Source organism: Lepisma saccharinum, chromosome 26 (genome assembly GCF_977018435.1).
Source record: "Lepisma saccharinum chromosome 26, izLepSacc3.1, whole genome shotgun sequence".
Lineage (NCBI taxonomy): Eukaryota > Metazoa > Arthropoda > Insecta > Zygentoma > Lepismatidae > Lepisma > Lepisma saccharinum.
The window spans coordinates 2447484-2466452 of NC_139254.1; the positions used below are offsets into that span (position 1 = coordinate 2447484).

Below are 18969 nucleotides of genomic sequence, written 5' to 3' on the forward strand. Positions count from 1 at the left end.
AACACCATAGTAATGGTTGTTTATGAATTGTTTTTACATGCTATGCACAGTCCTGTTCAGATGAATGGCACATTCTTCAACTGCTCACCCTTATAAAATGTGCCACTTTATGTGAACAGGAGTGTACATAGAGTGAATTCTGAAGTTTTCAGTGTGTTATATTAGTGGTAGCAAAAGCCTTCAGTACATTTGTACTACGCAAGAAATGTTATGTAGATGCAATTGAATATGGATACGAATGAATAGATAAAAGAAACTAGCAAGTAATGTTAGTAACAAAAGTAACAAAAATAGAATAACGTACCAGAGAAAACACATGAAAAAGATTAATATAATGCCTTGTCCTTTTTTATATACTGATATTACTGGTGTGGAGCCCTAAATATTAATGTTTAAACATCTATCTTTAAAAGGTGCTTTCAAGTGCAGTTAATTATTTGTCTACTAATAACAACCTTATTTTCTTTTACATGAACCTTCTTGTAGGGAAGAGGTAAGTGCAGTTGACCTTTATGAAATACCCATTCATCACATGCACAGTGTGTTTAAGCACGTTTTTGCACATTAACAAGCACTGAGCATCTTCTGTTGTTCCTGTAGCATATTCTCCGTAGTTCTTGTATAAATTAGGTTTGTCTGTGTGTATCCTTTCCTAAGGGCATGGCGTACAGCTTCGCAAAAGTTTCACATTTATTTCAGTTCTGTGGATATAATCTTAAATATTGAAAAAGGTTTGGTTCTTTTCTACAGTATGCATCTTTCCCATGTGGCATAAGCAAGCAGCTCTTCACGTTGATTATTAAGCTGCATTAAAAGTAACAAACAATGTTTTTAGACTCCCATGCATTTCTAGCTCTTTAACTTAACATTTACAATGTTCAAAGCTTACGGGTGTTTCACTCAGGGTGGAACCCTGTATTTCGGTCATAACTCAAGACACTAAGAAAGATATTGCAACAAAATTTGGAGTGGACTTACCTCCGTTCATGGGAAGTCGAGTGACAGCATAAGAAGTGCTGGAAATGGCCACCATTGGCGTCTTCGACACGGCAATCAAAACAGCAGCGTACCTAGATATCTTCAACTGCTTTGTGAACCAACTGGACGATGAGGAATTATCCATTGGTTATTTCCAGCAGGAAGGAGCAACACCGCACACCTCACGTGCAAACATGGCCGAAATCCGGTCTTTTTTCGGCAACTGCGTAATTTCCAGGGGACTTTGGCCACTGCGCTCGCTCGATTTGACATTTGAAGTTGCAGGTTTACGCCAACAAACCGCGAACCATAGAGGCCTTGAAAGCAAACATCAGTGCAGCCATTAAAGCAGGGACACGTGACGTACTGAGACGGACTTTCCACAACATGGAACGCCACGTCTAATGCTGTCTGGATGCCAATGGTGGCCATTGCCAACACTTGTTATGATGTCATCCGACTTCCCATGAACGGAGGTAAGTTCACTCCAAATTTCGTTGCAATATCTTTATTAGTGTCCGAGTTATGAACGAAATACAGGGTTCCACTCCAAGTGAAACACCCTGTACATTTTGACATCTCTGTTCTGAAGTTATTTCTTGACCTTAAGCCCCTATCACACGGAACTGGATTTCTATTTGGAATGCTCTAGTTGACGCTGGACTGGCTACCCATTTGCTTGTTTTCGCCTCACACGGTACTTGTTATACCGTACTTGTCGATAGTCTTTCGTTGCCATAATGGCGGCCGCGCGAGATGTAAACAACGTATCACTTCACACTTTTAAAATACGATAACTATTTAACCGAGAGGAATATCGCATCGCATTAAATGGTTTTAGGTAGAGAAGAACGGCGCTGTTAAAATACGTACTTTACAACGTTTACTATACACGTATGGAAGAATATTTTAGCTTTTTCAATTGTAAACATGCCTTTCGTGTTGTATGCACTCGGAAGCCACAGACAAAAAAAGGCTACTTTACAAACTCACAGAATATCTTCACATGGCCAAACTTTGCTCTGATTGGCTGTTCCACAGAATCTAGTCGAAGAAGTTAGTAGCAATTAGAACATGTTCTATTCCTCAAAACCAGTCAAGCAGTCAGCCAGGCGGTCATGATTACTACCCAGAAAGTCAGTTCATCGCCAACTAGGGTATTCCAACTAGAAATCCAGTTCCGTGTGATAGGGGCTTTACTTAGTGTTGTCAGATGTTCCAGTTTTCTGAGACAGTCCAGGCGTGCTTCAGAGTCTGGAATCGCCAAATTCTTGGCATCCAGTAGTGCACCGCATCCTTTGATGCCTTATATCGTTATCTGCCAGTGCTGACGTCCCCTTCTGCTGGGATCCTAGTCATGGGCCATAAAGGGGAACGAAGCAGCCAATGCTGCAGCAAAGTCTGCTGATGGAGATGGCAACATTCTCATTCACCTTCTGCCAGGTAGCAACCTGCAGGATATTTTTCATTGTTGCCTTCTTGATGCTTGGCAGAAGGAGTGGGATGTGGTAAAGGGGAACAATACATGGCATTACTCGTCGCATCTCTCCCATTGAGAAGAAATTCTTCTAACTCGACTTTGTATTGGACACAGCCTTCTCACCCGTGGTCACACCCTCCAATGTGTCGTGTCTGTAATGTCGTTTTACGTGTTCGGCATATTATTGTTGAATGTGTCGATTTTGCTTTCCTTTGGCGGACTTTTCATCTTCCCAACTGTTTGTCATCCCTGTTGGGAGATGATGACAGTGTTTTAACAAATGTTTTTAGCTTTTTATGAAGAACTGGTCTCTTCAACTGTCTGTGAGGAAGCTTTTTGTTGATTCTTACTTTTTAATGTGTTGTGTTTGTCTTGCGTAGGTCCATTTATAACTGTTGAACTTCAGCGCAGATATTTCCGTAAGTTGGTTTTACAAGGAGTAACAACACGTGCTAACAGTTACTTAACACTTTATTAGTGTTTAACGTGACCGACAGCAACGCGATGTACATTGCTACATTCTTGGTACAATATGGTACAAGACAACCTTCTTGGAGAGCATTCTCCACAGACTACTCACTACAGAGCAAGAAAACAAATGATAAGTGTGTCTTTTGTACAATGTTCAACACTTCCCCTCAAAAACAACTTTCACAAGCTTCCCTTTATAAAAAAACATTGTTACACTTTTAACATAACAATAAGTACACTACTTTTCATTTCCCACACCTATTAAGCCACATAATTTAACAAACCTAACTTTTGCTAATGGTTTCGTGAGAATGTCTGCTACCTGACTTTCAGCATCAATGTGTTCCACATTTAACATTTTTTCCTGAAACTTTTCTCTTACAAAATAATAACGCACTGCAATATGTTTCAAGCGTTTATGAAATTCAGGATTTTTCACTAACTTAATAGCACTAGCATTGTCCACCAGCAGTGTGGGCATTCCTGTCAGACGAGTGATCTCATTCAATCGTCTTGTTAGCCATATCACTTCCTTCGCTCCCTCGCTGGCTGCCACAAATTCAGCCTCTGTTGTTGATAGAGCAACCGACTTCTGCTTCCAGCTCATCCAGGATATCGCTCCGCCTGCATACTTGCATAGAACTCCAGTTGTTGAGCGTCTTGTTGTTGGATCTCCACCATAATCTGCATCACTGAAGGCTTCCAGGATCCCAGGATTATGATTTGGATTGTAGCATATTCCATAAGCAGTGGTTCCTCGTAGATACTAGAAAATTCGTTTTACTGCTTGCCAATCAGATACTCTTGGACTGTCCAATGCTTGCGACACTAATCCAACAGCATAGGAGATATGTGGCCTAGTGACTGTAGCCAGATACATCAAGCTGCCAACTTCTTCTCTGTAAGGCACACTAGTGTCTACTAACTGCTGTGTGTTTTCTTCCCCTGCATTTACACTTCCCTTTTCAGCAGGTGTTGACACAGCATTTGCTTCACTCATGAGAAATTTCTCAAGAATTTTCTTTGTATAGTTTTCTTGACATACAAAAATAGAACCATCTTCCTTTTGTGTTATTTGTATGCCCAAGAAACAATCTAATGACCCAACCACAATTTCAAATTCATCTTTTAGAGTTCCGAGAAAACTGTTGATATCTTCAATATTATTGCCAGCAACCAAACCATCATCCACATAGATGGCTACGATCATTTTCTTTCCATTTTTCTCACGAATGATATACTGGGATCAGCTTTGCTGCATGTAAAACCATGCTTCGACATGAAATTCACAAATCGTCTATTCCAGCAACGAGGTGCTTGCTTCAGTCCATAAAGACTCCTTTTTAGCTTACACACACGACCAGTCCCGTCATCAAACCCTTCAGGTTGACACATATAGATTTCCTCATAAAGTTTACCATAAAGAAAAGCTGTTTTCACATCAAATTGAGCTAACTTCAACCCTTCACAAGCTGCAACACTCAGCACAGTTCGTACAGTATCAAATCGAGCCACTGGACTAAAGGTTTCATCGTAATCAATTTCACTCTTCTGTAGATAACCCTTTGTTGCCAGTCTTGCTTTAAATCTGTAGATACTGCCATCTGCTTTGGTCTTTACTTTTAGAACCCACCGATTATCAATAACTTTCTTATTGCTTGGAGGTTCAACTAGTATCCAAGTATGGTTCTTAGCCAAAGACTGCATTTCATCTTCCATTGCTAATTTCCACTCTGCAGCATTTCTTGATGACATGGCATCTTTATATGAGCTCGGTTCTAAGCAATCTACCTGTAACACATAACCATCTTGCCACACTGGTTTCTGCACGCTTTGACAATCTCGCAATTCATAACGTGGTTCACTTCCACCAGTTACATCTCCTGTGATGCATCTGTTTCCTGTATCATCAGAGTATGTGGACTCACTACCAGGGCTATCAGGTTCTTCCACAGTAGATTCAAACATTACTGATTTTTCTGGTGAAACAATTTCAAAAGACTCTTTTATTGGCAAAATTGTTTCTGTGCAAAAACAACATCACGACTGAGCAACACTTTATCAGTTTTCTGATTCCAGATGCGGTAACCATCTTTTTCATCACAGTAACCAATCAGAAGACCCTTAATGCTCTTTTTGTCCCATTTCTGTCACTTTTGCTTTGGTACATGAACAAAACACTCTGTTCCGAACACTTTCAAATTATCTACACTTGGTAAGTCTTTTCCATACCAAAGTTCATATGGTGTCTTCTTCTCTACTGTTGTTGGTCCACTTCTGTTCAGAACATACGTTGCAGTATTCACTGCTTCAGCCCAAAGTTTCACTGGAAGACCTTTTGAATGCAACATCGAGTGTCCAGATTCAACCAATGTTCTGTTCTCACGTTCTGCAGCTCCATTCTGTTCAGGTGTATAAGGCATGGTGGTTCTGAAATTGATCCCCTTTTCTTCCAATAAAGCCTTCACTTCTGCATTATCAAATTCCTTCCCACAGTCAGTGAGCAATTCTTTCACTACATGACCTGCAACACTGACTTCACCTAAAAACTGTTTTAGTCTTGCAGCAACTTCCGATTTTTGTTTCAGAAAAAACACACGTCGGAATTTCGAAAAGTCATCCTTGAAACAAACAAAATACAGTGCACCACCCAATGATTTTGTTTGCATTGGTCCACACACGTCAGCATGGATTCTTTCACCTGGTTTTTCTGCACGAGTAACCCGCTGTCTAAAACTTTTACGATGTTGCTTGCCAACCACACAGCCTTCACAAAACTGGTCATCAGTTTTTACATCAATTCCGTGCTGCACTAGAAACTTCCGAACATGTTGCTTACCTTGGTGTACCAACCTTTCATGCCACAGCTGCAATGTATCGGAAGCTGACACTAAGCACACTTCAGCAGGATTTTTGGGGGGTAATGCACGCACGTGCATTTGGTACAAACCACTTAAAGTAACACTTCCCCATGCATGTACCTTACCATTCTTTTTTAGTAAACACTTCATGGAGTCTGCACAGAATAGAAAACCTCTTTTTGTAGTGGAGTTCACAGAAAATAAATTCTTACTGATATTTGGCACATACCACACATCACGAAGATGATTTTTCACCCACCTACCATTGACCAACATTTTCACATTCACTATACCACTGCCATGTGCTAATATGATGGCTTTATTTCCCACCTGTAATTCCTTTGGTGCTGGGAATTTTTGGTACTGTAGAAAGTAGTCCTTCCGGTTAGTCATATGTGCTGTGCTTCCAGTATCTGCAATCCAAACTTCCGAAGCAGGACAGTTCGATTCAAAGCTCACAAAGGCTCCTCCTTCTGGAACACGCTCACTTCCACTGGTTGAAGATTTATTTAACACCAACTTGCATTGCTTGGCAAAATGGCCTACCTTGTGACATTAAAAACACTTTTTCTCTATGTTTCTTGTGTTTCTTCGGATCATCACTTTTCACCACACAAGCTGTTTTGTCACTAGTCTTGTTGGGAAGTCTCATTTCAATTAACCTAAGCCATTCAGCAAGCCTGTCTACAGTACGCTCTTCCACTGGAACTGATTTCCATACACTTTTGAATTCAAAATATTCACTAGGTAAGGTAGACATGATTCGACTCATTAGAAGCAGTTCTGGAACCTTGGACTTCGTGAGACGTTCCATTTCGTCTTTCATTTCACGAAAATTTCTCTGTAACTTGGACACGTATGTTGCAATGTCTTCCGCTGCATCTTTGGATTGATTGAAGAACTGCTCTGACAATCGATCCAAACGCTGTGCTGAACTTTGTTCATATACTGACATTAGTTTGTTCCAAATTTCCTTAGACGTATCACACGTGCTGGTAAGTTCCGAATTTGCATCATTCATACTATTCACCAATATCATTTGTGCCATAATGTCCGCCTTCTGGAACGTTTTACACTCTGCTTCGTACTTACGTCAATCTTCCGTAGTACACTCAGCACCAAGTTCCTGTGGAGAAGTACACGTGCCATCCACAACTTTTAGGACATCGTGGTGTCGTAACAGCAGCTCCACTTGTCGTTTCCATCTCGGCCAGTTCTTTGCACCTTCCAGCTTGTCTACTGTTGTCTTGAACTCCATCTTCAGCAGCAAACGAAACACGCTTCTTCCGAAAGTGTAAAACTCTCACCAGTCTGGTTAGGAAGACAAAGGACACTTCCTGTTGTACTCCAAAGAACGACTACACTTACTGTTGCACTCCGACAAACTACCAAATTCCACGGTCGCAGTGGGAACGTATCTGGGCCCATAACCTGTTGAACTTCAGCGCAGATATTTCGATAAGTTGGTTTTACAAGGAGTAACAACACGTGCTAACAGTTACTTAACACTTTATTAGGGTCTAACGCGACCGACAGCAACGCGATGTACATTGCTACATTCTTGGTACAATATGGTACAAGACAACCTTCTTGGAGAGCATTCGCCACAGACTACTCACTACACAGCAAAAAAACAAATGATAAGTCAATTTGACCATGCTGGGAAAGTGTGTCTTTTGTACAATGTTCAACAATAACCTTGCACTTTTAACTTTTCGCAAGGGGCTTCTTACAGCCTTTTTTAATTCTTAAGGTAAGTGTTTTAGATAAGGGGATTTTCCCCGTATATATTTATCAGTGAAAAATTGCCATATGTGCCATTCAAGTATTCATTCCAGAAAAATGATTTCAGAATGCCTATTTGTGCCAGTTTGTATTTTTCCTTCCAAATGAGAGATATTCCATTCAATCTTTGTTAGCTCTCGACCATATTCTCCTCTAGCTCTGTGTAAGAAAAAAGTGAGTGTTATTGTCGATGCGACAAAGAAGGACGGGAGAGGCTGGAAGCATGGGATTATCCACTGGGTGCTTCAGTGCATAAAGGGGGTCTAGGTTGGCATAAACGATTTTATATATGATATGGAAATGTATGTAACATCTGTTCCTCTACGTGAATTTTAGGGGATGCAGAAAGTGCCTTGCTTGCCTAAAGTCAGGGCCTATGTAAAAAGTAATACTTCTGTAAACACTCTTGTGAAATTACAGCTTCTATTGGACACCAGACTGCATAGATCTCCCTCAGCTATTAGCACTCTGTGAAGGAAACGACACTTCTTGTCCTTTTCTGTTTGCGTAGTCATTGTTCCATTCTGTGTCTGTCCGAGTGTATATGTTTGCACCTGTATTGTACTACATTTTTAGTTTGATTCAATATTAGTTAAAGCAAAATTACTTCTTGGGAAAAACTGAGAAAGTTACAGCAATTTTTTTAAGGAAAAAAATAGGATTTGGTGGAACAGGTGGAGGTAAGGCTCCAAGTATTCACAATCTTGGTCATTAGTGGAGCTGCCACCTCTCTTAGAGGCTGGGTGACCCCCAGAGCCATTCCATGCATGGCCATTGCTGGAAAAATTCTCATCTGAAATTGCCTACCCCAAGAATCAAACCCGGATCTCCCACATGGCAATCAGATGCCCTACTGATTGGACCTCCACAGCTCTCAAAATTAGAATTATCTTTACTGTAATGGTCTAGAATATCCTATTCATTGTATAGGATATGCTTGATTGAATTTTTTTTACTACTTCGCTTTTCTTGCACTTTTGGCTAGTCACGAAGATGAGGATGAGTGATGGTTTGATTAAATTCACAAGGAACACTCATCCTCAGGCTGTGATTCGAACGTGGGATCCCTGACATCGTAGCATGCTATGATAGTCACAAATTTAGGCTAGTGTATATGCCTATGCAATATAATTTGACTCACATTGCAAAAACTTGTATTTTCAGACTTGCTGTTTTATTCCAACCCTACAGTCCCACAAAAAAGTATGTTTACAACTATGAACCTTCATGCTGTTTGACAATAACAAAATATGCATGTATTGTGGATTTAATGTGTGTGTTTTGATTCATTCTATAAACCCAAATGCTAATATTACCCCTTTTAAAAAAATACAAACTGTTCAATTTCTTTTTGCAGGAAGGATATGAATGAGACGTCAGTATGACTCTTGCCAAATAGGAAAATATCATAGCTGCAGTACAAGGGGAAGATAGGACTGTTTAGCAATCATGAAGCTTGCAGCTTGAATAGTTATGCAACTTTTTCCCTCCTATGCCATTTGTGTACAAAATATGCATTTCCATTTTATTCCAAAGATGTGCTATGAATGTTATGTTTCATGTTCAGTGAAAACTAAAAATAATGGATTCCATACGGTACCAGTGACCAAGATATGTGTGTGTATGTGTGTGTGTGTGTGTGCAGTATTTCATTGAAGTGACTGTATGGACTTGTGAGAGTGGATGTCTGTATTTATATAAGTTATGCACATGGTTCTTCTGCAAGAATTAACTAAATATGTGCATTTCTAGTTCGTAAGCCATAAGAGCAACATATGTGTTTTGTGCATATGTCCATCTTTCCAGTAAACTGCCATCTCCGTATAAACCAGTGGTCAAGTATTCTATACAGTGTTGTACAAAGCTTAATTCATAATATGATCACTGCTTACTGTGTATATTTGTGTAAAGTGTATGTATATTTTGTATTTTCGAGTGCCTACTTTTGTCCAAATTAAGCCTTTGATTTGTTAAAAAGAAGTGAAAAAATGTGCCTACTTAGTAATGTTTTTTAAAAATGCAAGAGATAATTACTTTTTTATCATCTTGTTTGTGTATGTAAATTGTGAATTTAAATTATTTTAAAAATATGTAGCTTTATATATATATATATATATGTAGATGCATGTGTGTGTGTGCGTATGAGCGTATGCGAATGATGGACATAGTCATTGATCTCAAGCCAACATTCCAGTAAGCTTGGTGGTTTTTTCATCAGCATAATTATTTTGTATAATTCATTTCCATCCATGTAAAAATATCGTTTTTTGTATTTTTTTGTATTTTTGTTTGTACAGCCATCATAAATATTAATTTCTGCATATTGTTGATATTTTTCTTACAATTGCAATCAGAGATTGCAGACAAAGTGAGGTTGTGGAGATATAATTTCACTTAATTATATTTATTGTTTATGTAAATTTACTCAGTGTATTAGGGTGGATCATGAAAGTGTGGGGCGTTACCCCCACACCCCCTATACGCCTTCATGGCATGGTGCTAAGCACAGGGGAGCACTTTACCTTTTTTTTTGTATTAGGATGGATCAAGTGAAAATGGAACAGTGGATGTATTGGGTTATATTTATGTATGTATGTGGTGACAACCCTGTGTGAAGGTAGAGTGGGAGGCAATGAAGGAAACCCGTACTGCATAATTGACTCACCAGTTGTACGTGAGCACGTGATATGCCTAGGCAATCGGGCAGCAGTATCGTCCAAGAAGGCGAGCAGGCTGGCTGTAAGTCAGTGCTTCACCTGCGGCAGCGGAATGTTTGCAGAATAGTGGCAAAGTGATGCTGATATGTTTTTTCGATCATGAAGGATACCTTCTCCTTGAGTTCCTGGACCATGATCAAACAATTAATGCTGCTTGTTACTTCAGTACCCTCCAACGTTTGCGTGCAGCAATCAAGGCCAAACGGGCTGGCCTGTTGTCCCCTGGAGTGGTTTTGCTGCATGACAACGTATGGCCACATACGTCAGCTATTACAAAGAACACTTGGGTGGACAGTGTTGGAACACCCACCGTATAACCCTGATCTATCACCATGCGACTTTCATATCTTTGGTCCCTTGAAAAGGGCATCGAAGGGTTGGCTCTTCCACTCGGACACTGACGTCATGGACAATGTTCGCAACTGGTTCCGATCTCAGCCAAAGTAGTTCTACGAGCAGGGTATTCACCACTTGGTGAAACAGTGGGACAAGTGCTTGTGTAACTTTGGAGATTAAGTTTGAAATAAACCTTGTAGATTTCATTCTGTGGCCCCTGTTCTGTTTTCATTTGATCCACCCTCATATGTTATGATGAAATGTGTTTGATAACGGTAGGTAAAACAAGAAACAACGTAATGGAATTATTAATGCTACATGTTGACAACAAGGAATTGTAAGTTCTTACCTTGATATGTTCCTCATTTTCTTGCTCTATATTTTGTACTTTGTCAGGTTGTTCTTTTGATGGATGGTGGAGAAGAAAGAGTGTTATGTTGGGTCAGTGTGCAGATGGCAGGGATATTTCCCCTACAAAAAATTTTGTCTCCAGCAAAAGAAAATTATTTTTTCCCCTGCCAGGAATGTTTTTAGACCCCTCAAATAAAAGGGAATTGAAAGAATACAGAACACTATTTCTTACCTGTGTTACAAACACAAGTGAGAAATCATTCGTGCCCAATAATGGTCCAGTCACTAAATGCCGAAAACTGTGCAACCTTGTAGCATTCTCCAACTGACCAATCTCACCGAACATGTATTAGTGTTCACAAGAAACTTGTAGATAGGTTACTTCCGACCACTGATTTTGGTTTGGGGAGATGCCCACTCAGTTATATTTGTGATTTTATTTTGAGAGGTAGATTTCTCAGGTATGGAAATTTATAAAGGGTGTCCCAACAAAAGCGACGGATTTAATATGCTTAATAGAATACTTTTTTAAAAAGGAATGACAAATATGTTTACATCATTATTGAGAAAATGTTTCGATTTAAGAATGCCAAGTATGATTTACACAACATGTCTTGTGGTTGGGTTGGTAACACTGTTGTTACAAGTTCCTTTATCAATGATTGCAGCTTAGTTCAGATGGATCATTCCACAAAGGAATTACGAGTTTTGATAGTGAAAACTCATTACAAGAATGGCGAGTGTTATGCAGACACTGTTAGGAAGCATCGCATAATCCTTGGAAGTGAAAGTGCACATAGTGAGAGTACAGTTCATAAGTTGATCCAGAAATTGGAGGAAACAGGTTCGACAGCAGACATTAAAACACCACGCTCTAGATCTAGCCAGGGGACATATGCCAGATGTCATCTTTCATTCTTAAATCGGAACGTTTACCCATTGTAATGATGTAAAAAATTTTGCCAATTTGTAAACATACAGTATTTTCTTAAGCATATTAAATCCGTCGTAGACGTGTATAACTGCAATTTTTATTAATGCCCTGAGGCAATTTTTTTACTTTAGCTTTTATTTTTATCAAGGAAGGAAAATAAAACGGAATTCTCTCAATCTGTTTACTTTGTTAAGTGTCCTTTGCAGAACGATCTATCTGACGGACGGAAGATTATTGCAAGATATCTTGAAGTTGACCAGTTGAATTTGAGTTTAAAATTCTTATTCAATTAACAATTTTTCGTAGATTAGTATACTCCCTGCTCAACATTTGTGACTTGTGTTTGCAGATGTATTTCGAGTCATGAGTATGTGACATGGCACATGTAAACTCTGCACCTTAAATTAAATATTTTAAATACATTGAAGTCACACAGACCTTTTATATTGTTAATACTACATATGTGTGTATGTGTGTGTGCATGTAGGGAAGGGGGGAGAGGCAGTAGAGAAAGAATCTGCTTGTAGCCTTGAATGTTTAGAAAGTTTGCCTTGGAAACCGGGAATCATAATTGAATTTTATCATGGTTCTAGAGTAACCACCCTGAGAGCACTTAACACATCTGCATACCATTTAAATGCCAAATTTTTTGCCATAAAATGCCATTTAAATTTGGCCATCTCCCGTAATGGTTGGACAGCAAGACAAGATGTCAAATATTGTGAAAACTATCCAAGCAATTTATGTGAAAATGTTATATATTGAAGTGGAAGTACAGTAATAAGTATGCACGTATGCAGTTTACTTGAAACATAAATAGAAACTCACCTAATAATTTTGATCACACACATCTGTCCATTTCCATTCCTCAACCTTTTATTTTTTTCCTGACACAGCAACCTCTTCCTCACTTTCACTACTTTCACTACATTCTTCAATTTCACTAACACAAAATGAATCCCCATGTTCGTCTCCACTTCCAAAATCCACATTTTCCTCTTCGTCGCTATCGAAAAGCAACTTTTCAATCGCAGAATCTTCTACAACATTCTTACGTAACATGTTTGCAAGACGTAACAAATGAAGGTTTGTTTACATGAGAAATTACTGAACAAAACACACTTGAAATGGTATGAAAAACTTAGCAGCACAAACATACACATCATAGATTCGAAAGATCATCCAACCTCTGCCATCTATTGACAGAAAATGAAACTACGTGATGAAAATCGGGAACCCGTCGATTCGACGACAAGGTACGGCAAGCGAACGTCCAGACAGGCCGTCGATTCGACGACTAGGTATGCGGATGGGTTAACTCATTAAGCAGCAAGTTTTATTTACAGTTGTGTTATTATCATCAACTTATTTGTCCTACATGTTGGCTGTGACTGATTTTGGATGTCCTTTCTGATCAGCAGTCTCGTATAGTGTATATTTTCTTCCTTTCACAGAAAAATCTAAAGTGAACAGAAAAGCAACAATTATTTTTATCTTGATTCTCTGTGTTTAAAACTGAAATACAAGTCTTCAATTGTCACTTAGCAATTTATAATTTGCTTGAATTTGTTTTTAAGTCCACTTTTACACAGAAAGGCTAAAGTTTAAAGTGTGATTCGAACTACCATGTGTATGTGACCCCTTGATTACGAGGCGATTACATTACCACTACACCATCAGGGAGGTCAGCTTTATAGTCGGTAGCCAGTTATTGAGACTTTCTCATAGGGCTTCCTCGATACTTTGTAATGTTATTTCATGTTAAGTCAAACTTACATATTGATTTTGACGACAAAGGCAGATATTACTCAAGACCTGCATGGAGAGAGGAACCAAGCTAGCAAAAGTTGTGTCATAATTACCATATTTTCCGGTGTATAAGATGCACTTTTATCCTTCGGAAATAGTTTTTTATTACCTTCATTTCTGAAAACTTGCTCTGTTCTGAGTTAGATGATTTCTTTCTTGATTCCTTTCAGTTTATGAGAGCATTCCAGTCATGTAAAGTTCATGTGCACGTATGAGGACTCGGATTCTGATTTAGAAGAGGTTTTAAGTGACTCTTCGTTAGCTTTGGAGATGAATGTCTGGGTTTTGACGAAGACTATTAAAATGTGTTCTTTCCTAGTTAGATTATGTAAGTTATTTGTTGAAAATACACTTACATACTACTTTGTATTTGAAATACTGTAAATTAATTATAATATTTAGTTACAAAGCTTATTCCTCAAATATGTGTAAAAAAAAGGGGGGGTTCATTTTATACGCCAGCAAATACAGTAACTACACATTGTACACATTTTTACAAAATTATTATAGTAGTGAAATGATGGTGATAAAATGCATCATGTACTCTCTCATCTCAACATTATGGCTGTGTCTGAAAGGTACAAAATACAGACTTGAAGTCTGATGGTGACTTCACTTAATACTGTTCGAAAGCACCAAGTACACAAGAAATCAAGACCATAGCTCAGAGTATGGATCGTTGAAGTCTTGGTCCCATGATTTCTGCACTTGTTGTTCATTTGTTTGAAATCGCGGAGGTAGAAAGCCAGCAACACAGGTTAAGTATACATTATAAGTCTGCAAGTTGTTGATTGAAGTTTGTCTAATTTATGGAAATGTATATATAAGAACATTTGAAAATGCTATGTGATTTCTATGGTGAAAAATGGGTGTTTAAAAAACGGGAAAAACAACGAGTCCTCGGTTTTATCTGCTGATTGCATTTGGTGCTGCAGTCGAAGTGCAATTCGAAAGACTCACTTCCAGTCCACACTGCAAAACCATTCTCGGAGGATGCTCGCTTCAAGTATGGTCTTGCACCTTTCAGACACTGCCTATGTTCCTGATCATGTAGGGTTGACCATAATAAAGTCACTGAAGTAATGCCAATGTATGTAAATAAATATAAATGAAACGAAAGTAGAAGGATTTGTTTATTGAAATCTCAAAAATATCAGCTGAATTTGACTTCAAAGCAAGTCTTCAAGGAAGGAGACGCAAACTTTGTTAGGGCTAGAACCTTGGCTCATACTTGTACATACAATATAATGTGGTACGTGTCATAAAAGACACTTGCTTGCCTTAACTAACCATACAATAACTTGCATTATGGGCAAACTTCAGATTTCAAGGCTCTCTTTAAGTAAATATCTGAGGCCTAAAATCTCCTTACCTATGCTAAAAGCGGCCCCGGCGCCTACCCAGCGTCGAATAACAATGGCTACCTGGGGGAAACCCTTGGGGGTAAAGGCGGTCAGGGGCGTGATGCTGATCACATCACCCCCACTCACGACCAGATCAAGAAAGTGTGGGGCGTTACCCCCACACCCCCTATACGCCTTCATGGTGTGGTGCTATGCACAGGGGAGCACTTTACCTTTACTTTACCTTTACCTATGCTAAAAGTTGAGGCTGTAATATTTAAAGGGGCATTCACATCACATATAAGGATATAGCCACGGGTGCCTTTAGTGGGGGAGGGGTAAGGGAATACATCTCACTCAATAATTCAAATTCAGGGGACAAATGCATAGGTATGTTTGCCCACTGCTTTCACTGAAAAAAAAGTTCACTACCAAGCAATTTGTAAATATTACAGTTCATTGTTTTCGGATAGTTACCAAACCAACACATCTATAGCTGAACAAAGAAATTGACAGATTGTTGTTTATTTCAGACAATAGGATTAAAGCAGGGATACACCCAAGGAAGTTCTGGGGTGCAGGTTGCTTCCATGGAACTTTTGAAAGGAAATATCCTGTAATAAAAATTTGACTATATTTGATTCCGTATTAAACTGTATTTGAATGTGTTATCATTTATTAGTTATTCTTGTATATTAATAATACCTTGAATAGTGGCAAAGGAATTATGAAGAGAGAGGAAATTATTATTTTGGCAGGACATTATCAAGCTTTTGCATATCAGTATTTTGTAGTAAATTTGGTTCGGATCCAACTTTAAACTGTAGGTCCAGTCCCAATTTGCCAATGTGTGCATGAAGTGAACTTAAAACAAACGTAAAAGAATCAAAAAACATATATCCATCCCCCAGAGATTTGATAACTCGATGAAACAGCATTTCTGAACTGCTGGGTCTGGTGTCAATTATAGGTTTTCCTGAAGTTTGCAACTTGCAGCCCAATCTGACAATAATCTGGAGAGATGCCCTTTGGTTCACCTGCGATAAAGAGGAAATTCTTTCTTGCCAGTGATGATAAGAAATCAACTGTGGGGCTGTTCTTGGGCCAGCGCCGGATGGATGAAATCTTGCATCTGGAAAGATAGCCTTTCGTTCAGGTTTCCAGTGCGATAATAGGGAATGGTTTCATGACAATGGCAGTCAGCAATCTAACAGGGCGGCATTTTGCTTCCCTACTGTAAATTTGGACGTTGATGGATGGTCACCATGGGTAATTTAGTTTTTGCAGCAATTTCTATTAACAAATATATTGAAGTGGAAATATTCTGGTTAATTGAAATTTTTCGGTGTCCGAAAGTGAACATGTCAATAAAAATCAACACTAACCAAATGAATATAATGATTCCATTAGATCCAGAAGGGCCGTGGCAGCTCAGTTGGTATACCATCTGGCTACCTCACTGAAGACCTGGGTTCGAATCCTGGGGCAGGTGATTTGGACCAGGGAATTTTCAAGTTATTTCCCTGTTTCTCAATGGCTCTGAGGCCCATCCCCACCCAGCCTCATACCAATGGGTATAATGGAACCACAAGCAAAGAAACTTGTGCAGACCCACAATGCCTGTGCATCGTACTCCCACAAGGAGGGGAGGGAGAGAGTGGACCATGCTTCCTTATGGCCCGAGCTGAACGGAAGAAGGGAAAACTGCGTAGGGACTTTTCGTGCATGGTTTTTTTCCTTGTGGTCGCTTTATACCTGGGGGTAAAGGCAGCAAAGCATGATGCTGATCACATCATCCCAACCTAAGAATATGTGGAGCTCTATCTCCACATCACGCCATATGCCCTCATGGCATGTGTGCACATGCTTAACTTTACCATTAGATCCAGTAGTCAACTTCAAACTAATACCATGCAATAAGGCAAATGCCAATACTCTCTATGATTATAGCATAATTTATTTCTGAATATTAAAAATTAAAGGGTACATCACAGACAAATTTGTCTGTGGGTAGATATTAATTAAAGCCCCTATCACACGGAACTGGATTTCTAGTTGGAATGCCCTAGTTGGCGATGAACTGACTTTCTGGGTAGTAATCATGGCCGCCTGGCTGACTGCTTGACTGGTTTTGAGGAATAGAACATGTTCTAATTGCTACTAACTTCTTCGACTAGATTCTGTGGAACAGCCAATCAGAGCAAAGTTTGGCCATGTGAAGATATTCTGTGAGTTTGTAAAGTAGCCTTTTTTTGTCTGTGGCTTCCGAGTGCATACAACACGAAAGGCATGTTTACAATTGAAAAAGCTAAAATATTCTTCCATACGTGTATAGTAAACGTTGTAAAGTACGTATTTTAACAGCGCCGTTCTTCTCTACCTAAAACCATTTAATGCGATGCGATATTCCTCTCGGTTGAATAGTTATCGTATTTTAAAAGTGTGAAGTGATACGTTGTTTACATCTCGCGCGGCCGCCATTATGGGAACGAAAGACTATCGACAAGTACGGTATAACAAGTACCGTGTGAGGCGAAAACAAGCAAATGGGTAGCCAGTCCAGCGTCAACTAGAGCATTCCAAATAGAAATCCAGTTCCGTGTGATAGGGGCTTAAGTGACAGAGACGTTCACTAGTCAATCATTTGCACGATTACATTTCGTTCATAAATATTTTGAATTATAAGGCAAAGGTGAAGATACAACTTCTATGGGTCTATAGTGAAATAACTGAGCAATATGCATTTCACTATTATCTATTTTCAGTTCCATTACATCGATTGCTACATAGCGACTATTGATTCTCGTTGCTATGACAACGTTAGAATTCCAAAAAATACCTAGTTTATACAACGTATAGCACAATAAATAACATAAAGTATAATTTACGTTGTACAAAGTAGTTATTATAATTTTTTTAACTTATTTGAAAGTGACTTGTATAATATGACATTAATCATTTCAATAAACATATAATTATATTGTGTGGATTCACAGGACCGTCACAGGGAAAGTTGCCCTCTCGCACTACGGCCTCTTATAATAATCCTCTGGGCAATTTTACAATAGTGGACCATTCCCAGATTTCATTTATATTTCGCATATTTAATGATTATTATCCCTGTTATATATCTCCCGTTTTTAGTTTATTTTTATCTTTATTTGTTTGAGTTGTTTTTTCCTATCACACCTTATTATTTAATTTTTATTTGGGGGTGTTTTTTTTTTAACAGGCGAGAATAAATTTTGCCTAATTCCTCTAATTAATTAAATAAATATACCTCCTAATCACGAATCTGCATGTTAATATTTAGAGGTCACGTGTAGAAATTCAAAGTAAAGGGGGTCCGTGACCACAAACGACAATGCACGATTGCTCATTATTTAACGGAAGATTTGTGTTTCCCATACCTTAAGAAACGAAATTACAACCCCAAATTTTAACTATGTTTGCCTAACCTAAGCTAACCTTACCGTGAATATTTTTTGGGGCTATGCGTGAATGGCGTGTGTGGCCTGTGATCGCAACCGACAATGCACGATTGCTCATTATTTACCGGAAGATTTAAACAAACGTGGTTTGTTTGTATGTATGTCTATGGTTTCCATTCTCGTATGCGGAGAACGATTGCGGTAATTAAAAAATTTATTATACAACTTCTGCACGTCAAATAACAATGAGTGCGTTCCGAAAGTCTTAACGAAACGAACGCATTCAACGAAAATAACTGGGCTCGTGAATCTGGTGAAACCAGTTATTTTACAGACTTATGGGACACGCTAGGCGAAAGCGCAGGCGCAGCGTTTTGTTTAGAGAAAGTTTCCGCATGGCGTCAGCGGAAGGAATGTCCTTATGGCAAAAATAAACTCTATTATGGCCACTGTTACTCATTTTAATCACATTC

The 18969-nt window shown here is 38.9% G+C and overlaps 1 protein-coding gene across 3 annotated transcripts in view; it reads left to right on the forward strand.

Moving 5' to 3' along the window:
* stan (Protocadherin-like wing polarity protein stan) overlaps positions 1–9896 on the forward strand; it is a 501606-nt gene extending 491710 nt beyond the window's left edge. For all 3 annotated transcript variants that reach the window (XM_083112512.1, XM_083112510.1, XM_083112511.1), the window contains one exon: positions 8933–9896. In XM_083112512.1, the coding sequence (XP_082968638.1) occupies positions 8933–8960 (28 nt within the window). In that variant the 3' untranslated portion in view covers positions 8961–9896. The remainder of the gene's footprint in view (positions 1–8932) is intronic.
* The last annotated feature ends 9073 nt before the right edge of the window (positions 9897–18969 follow it).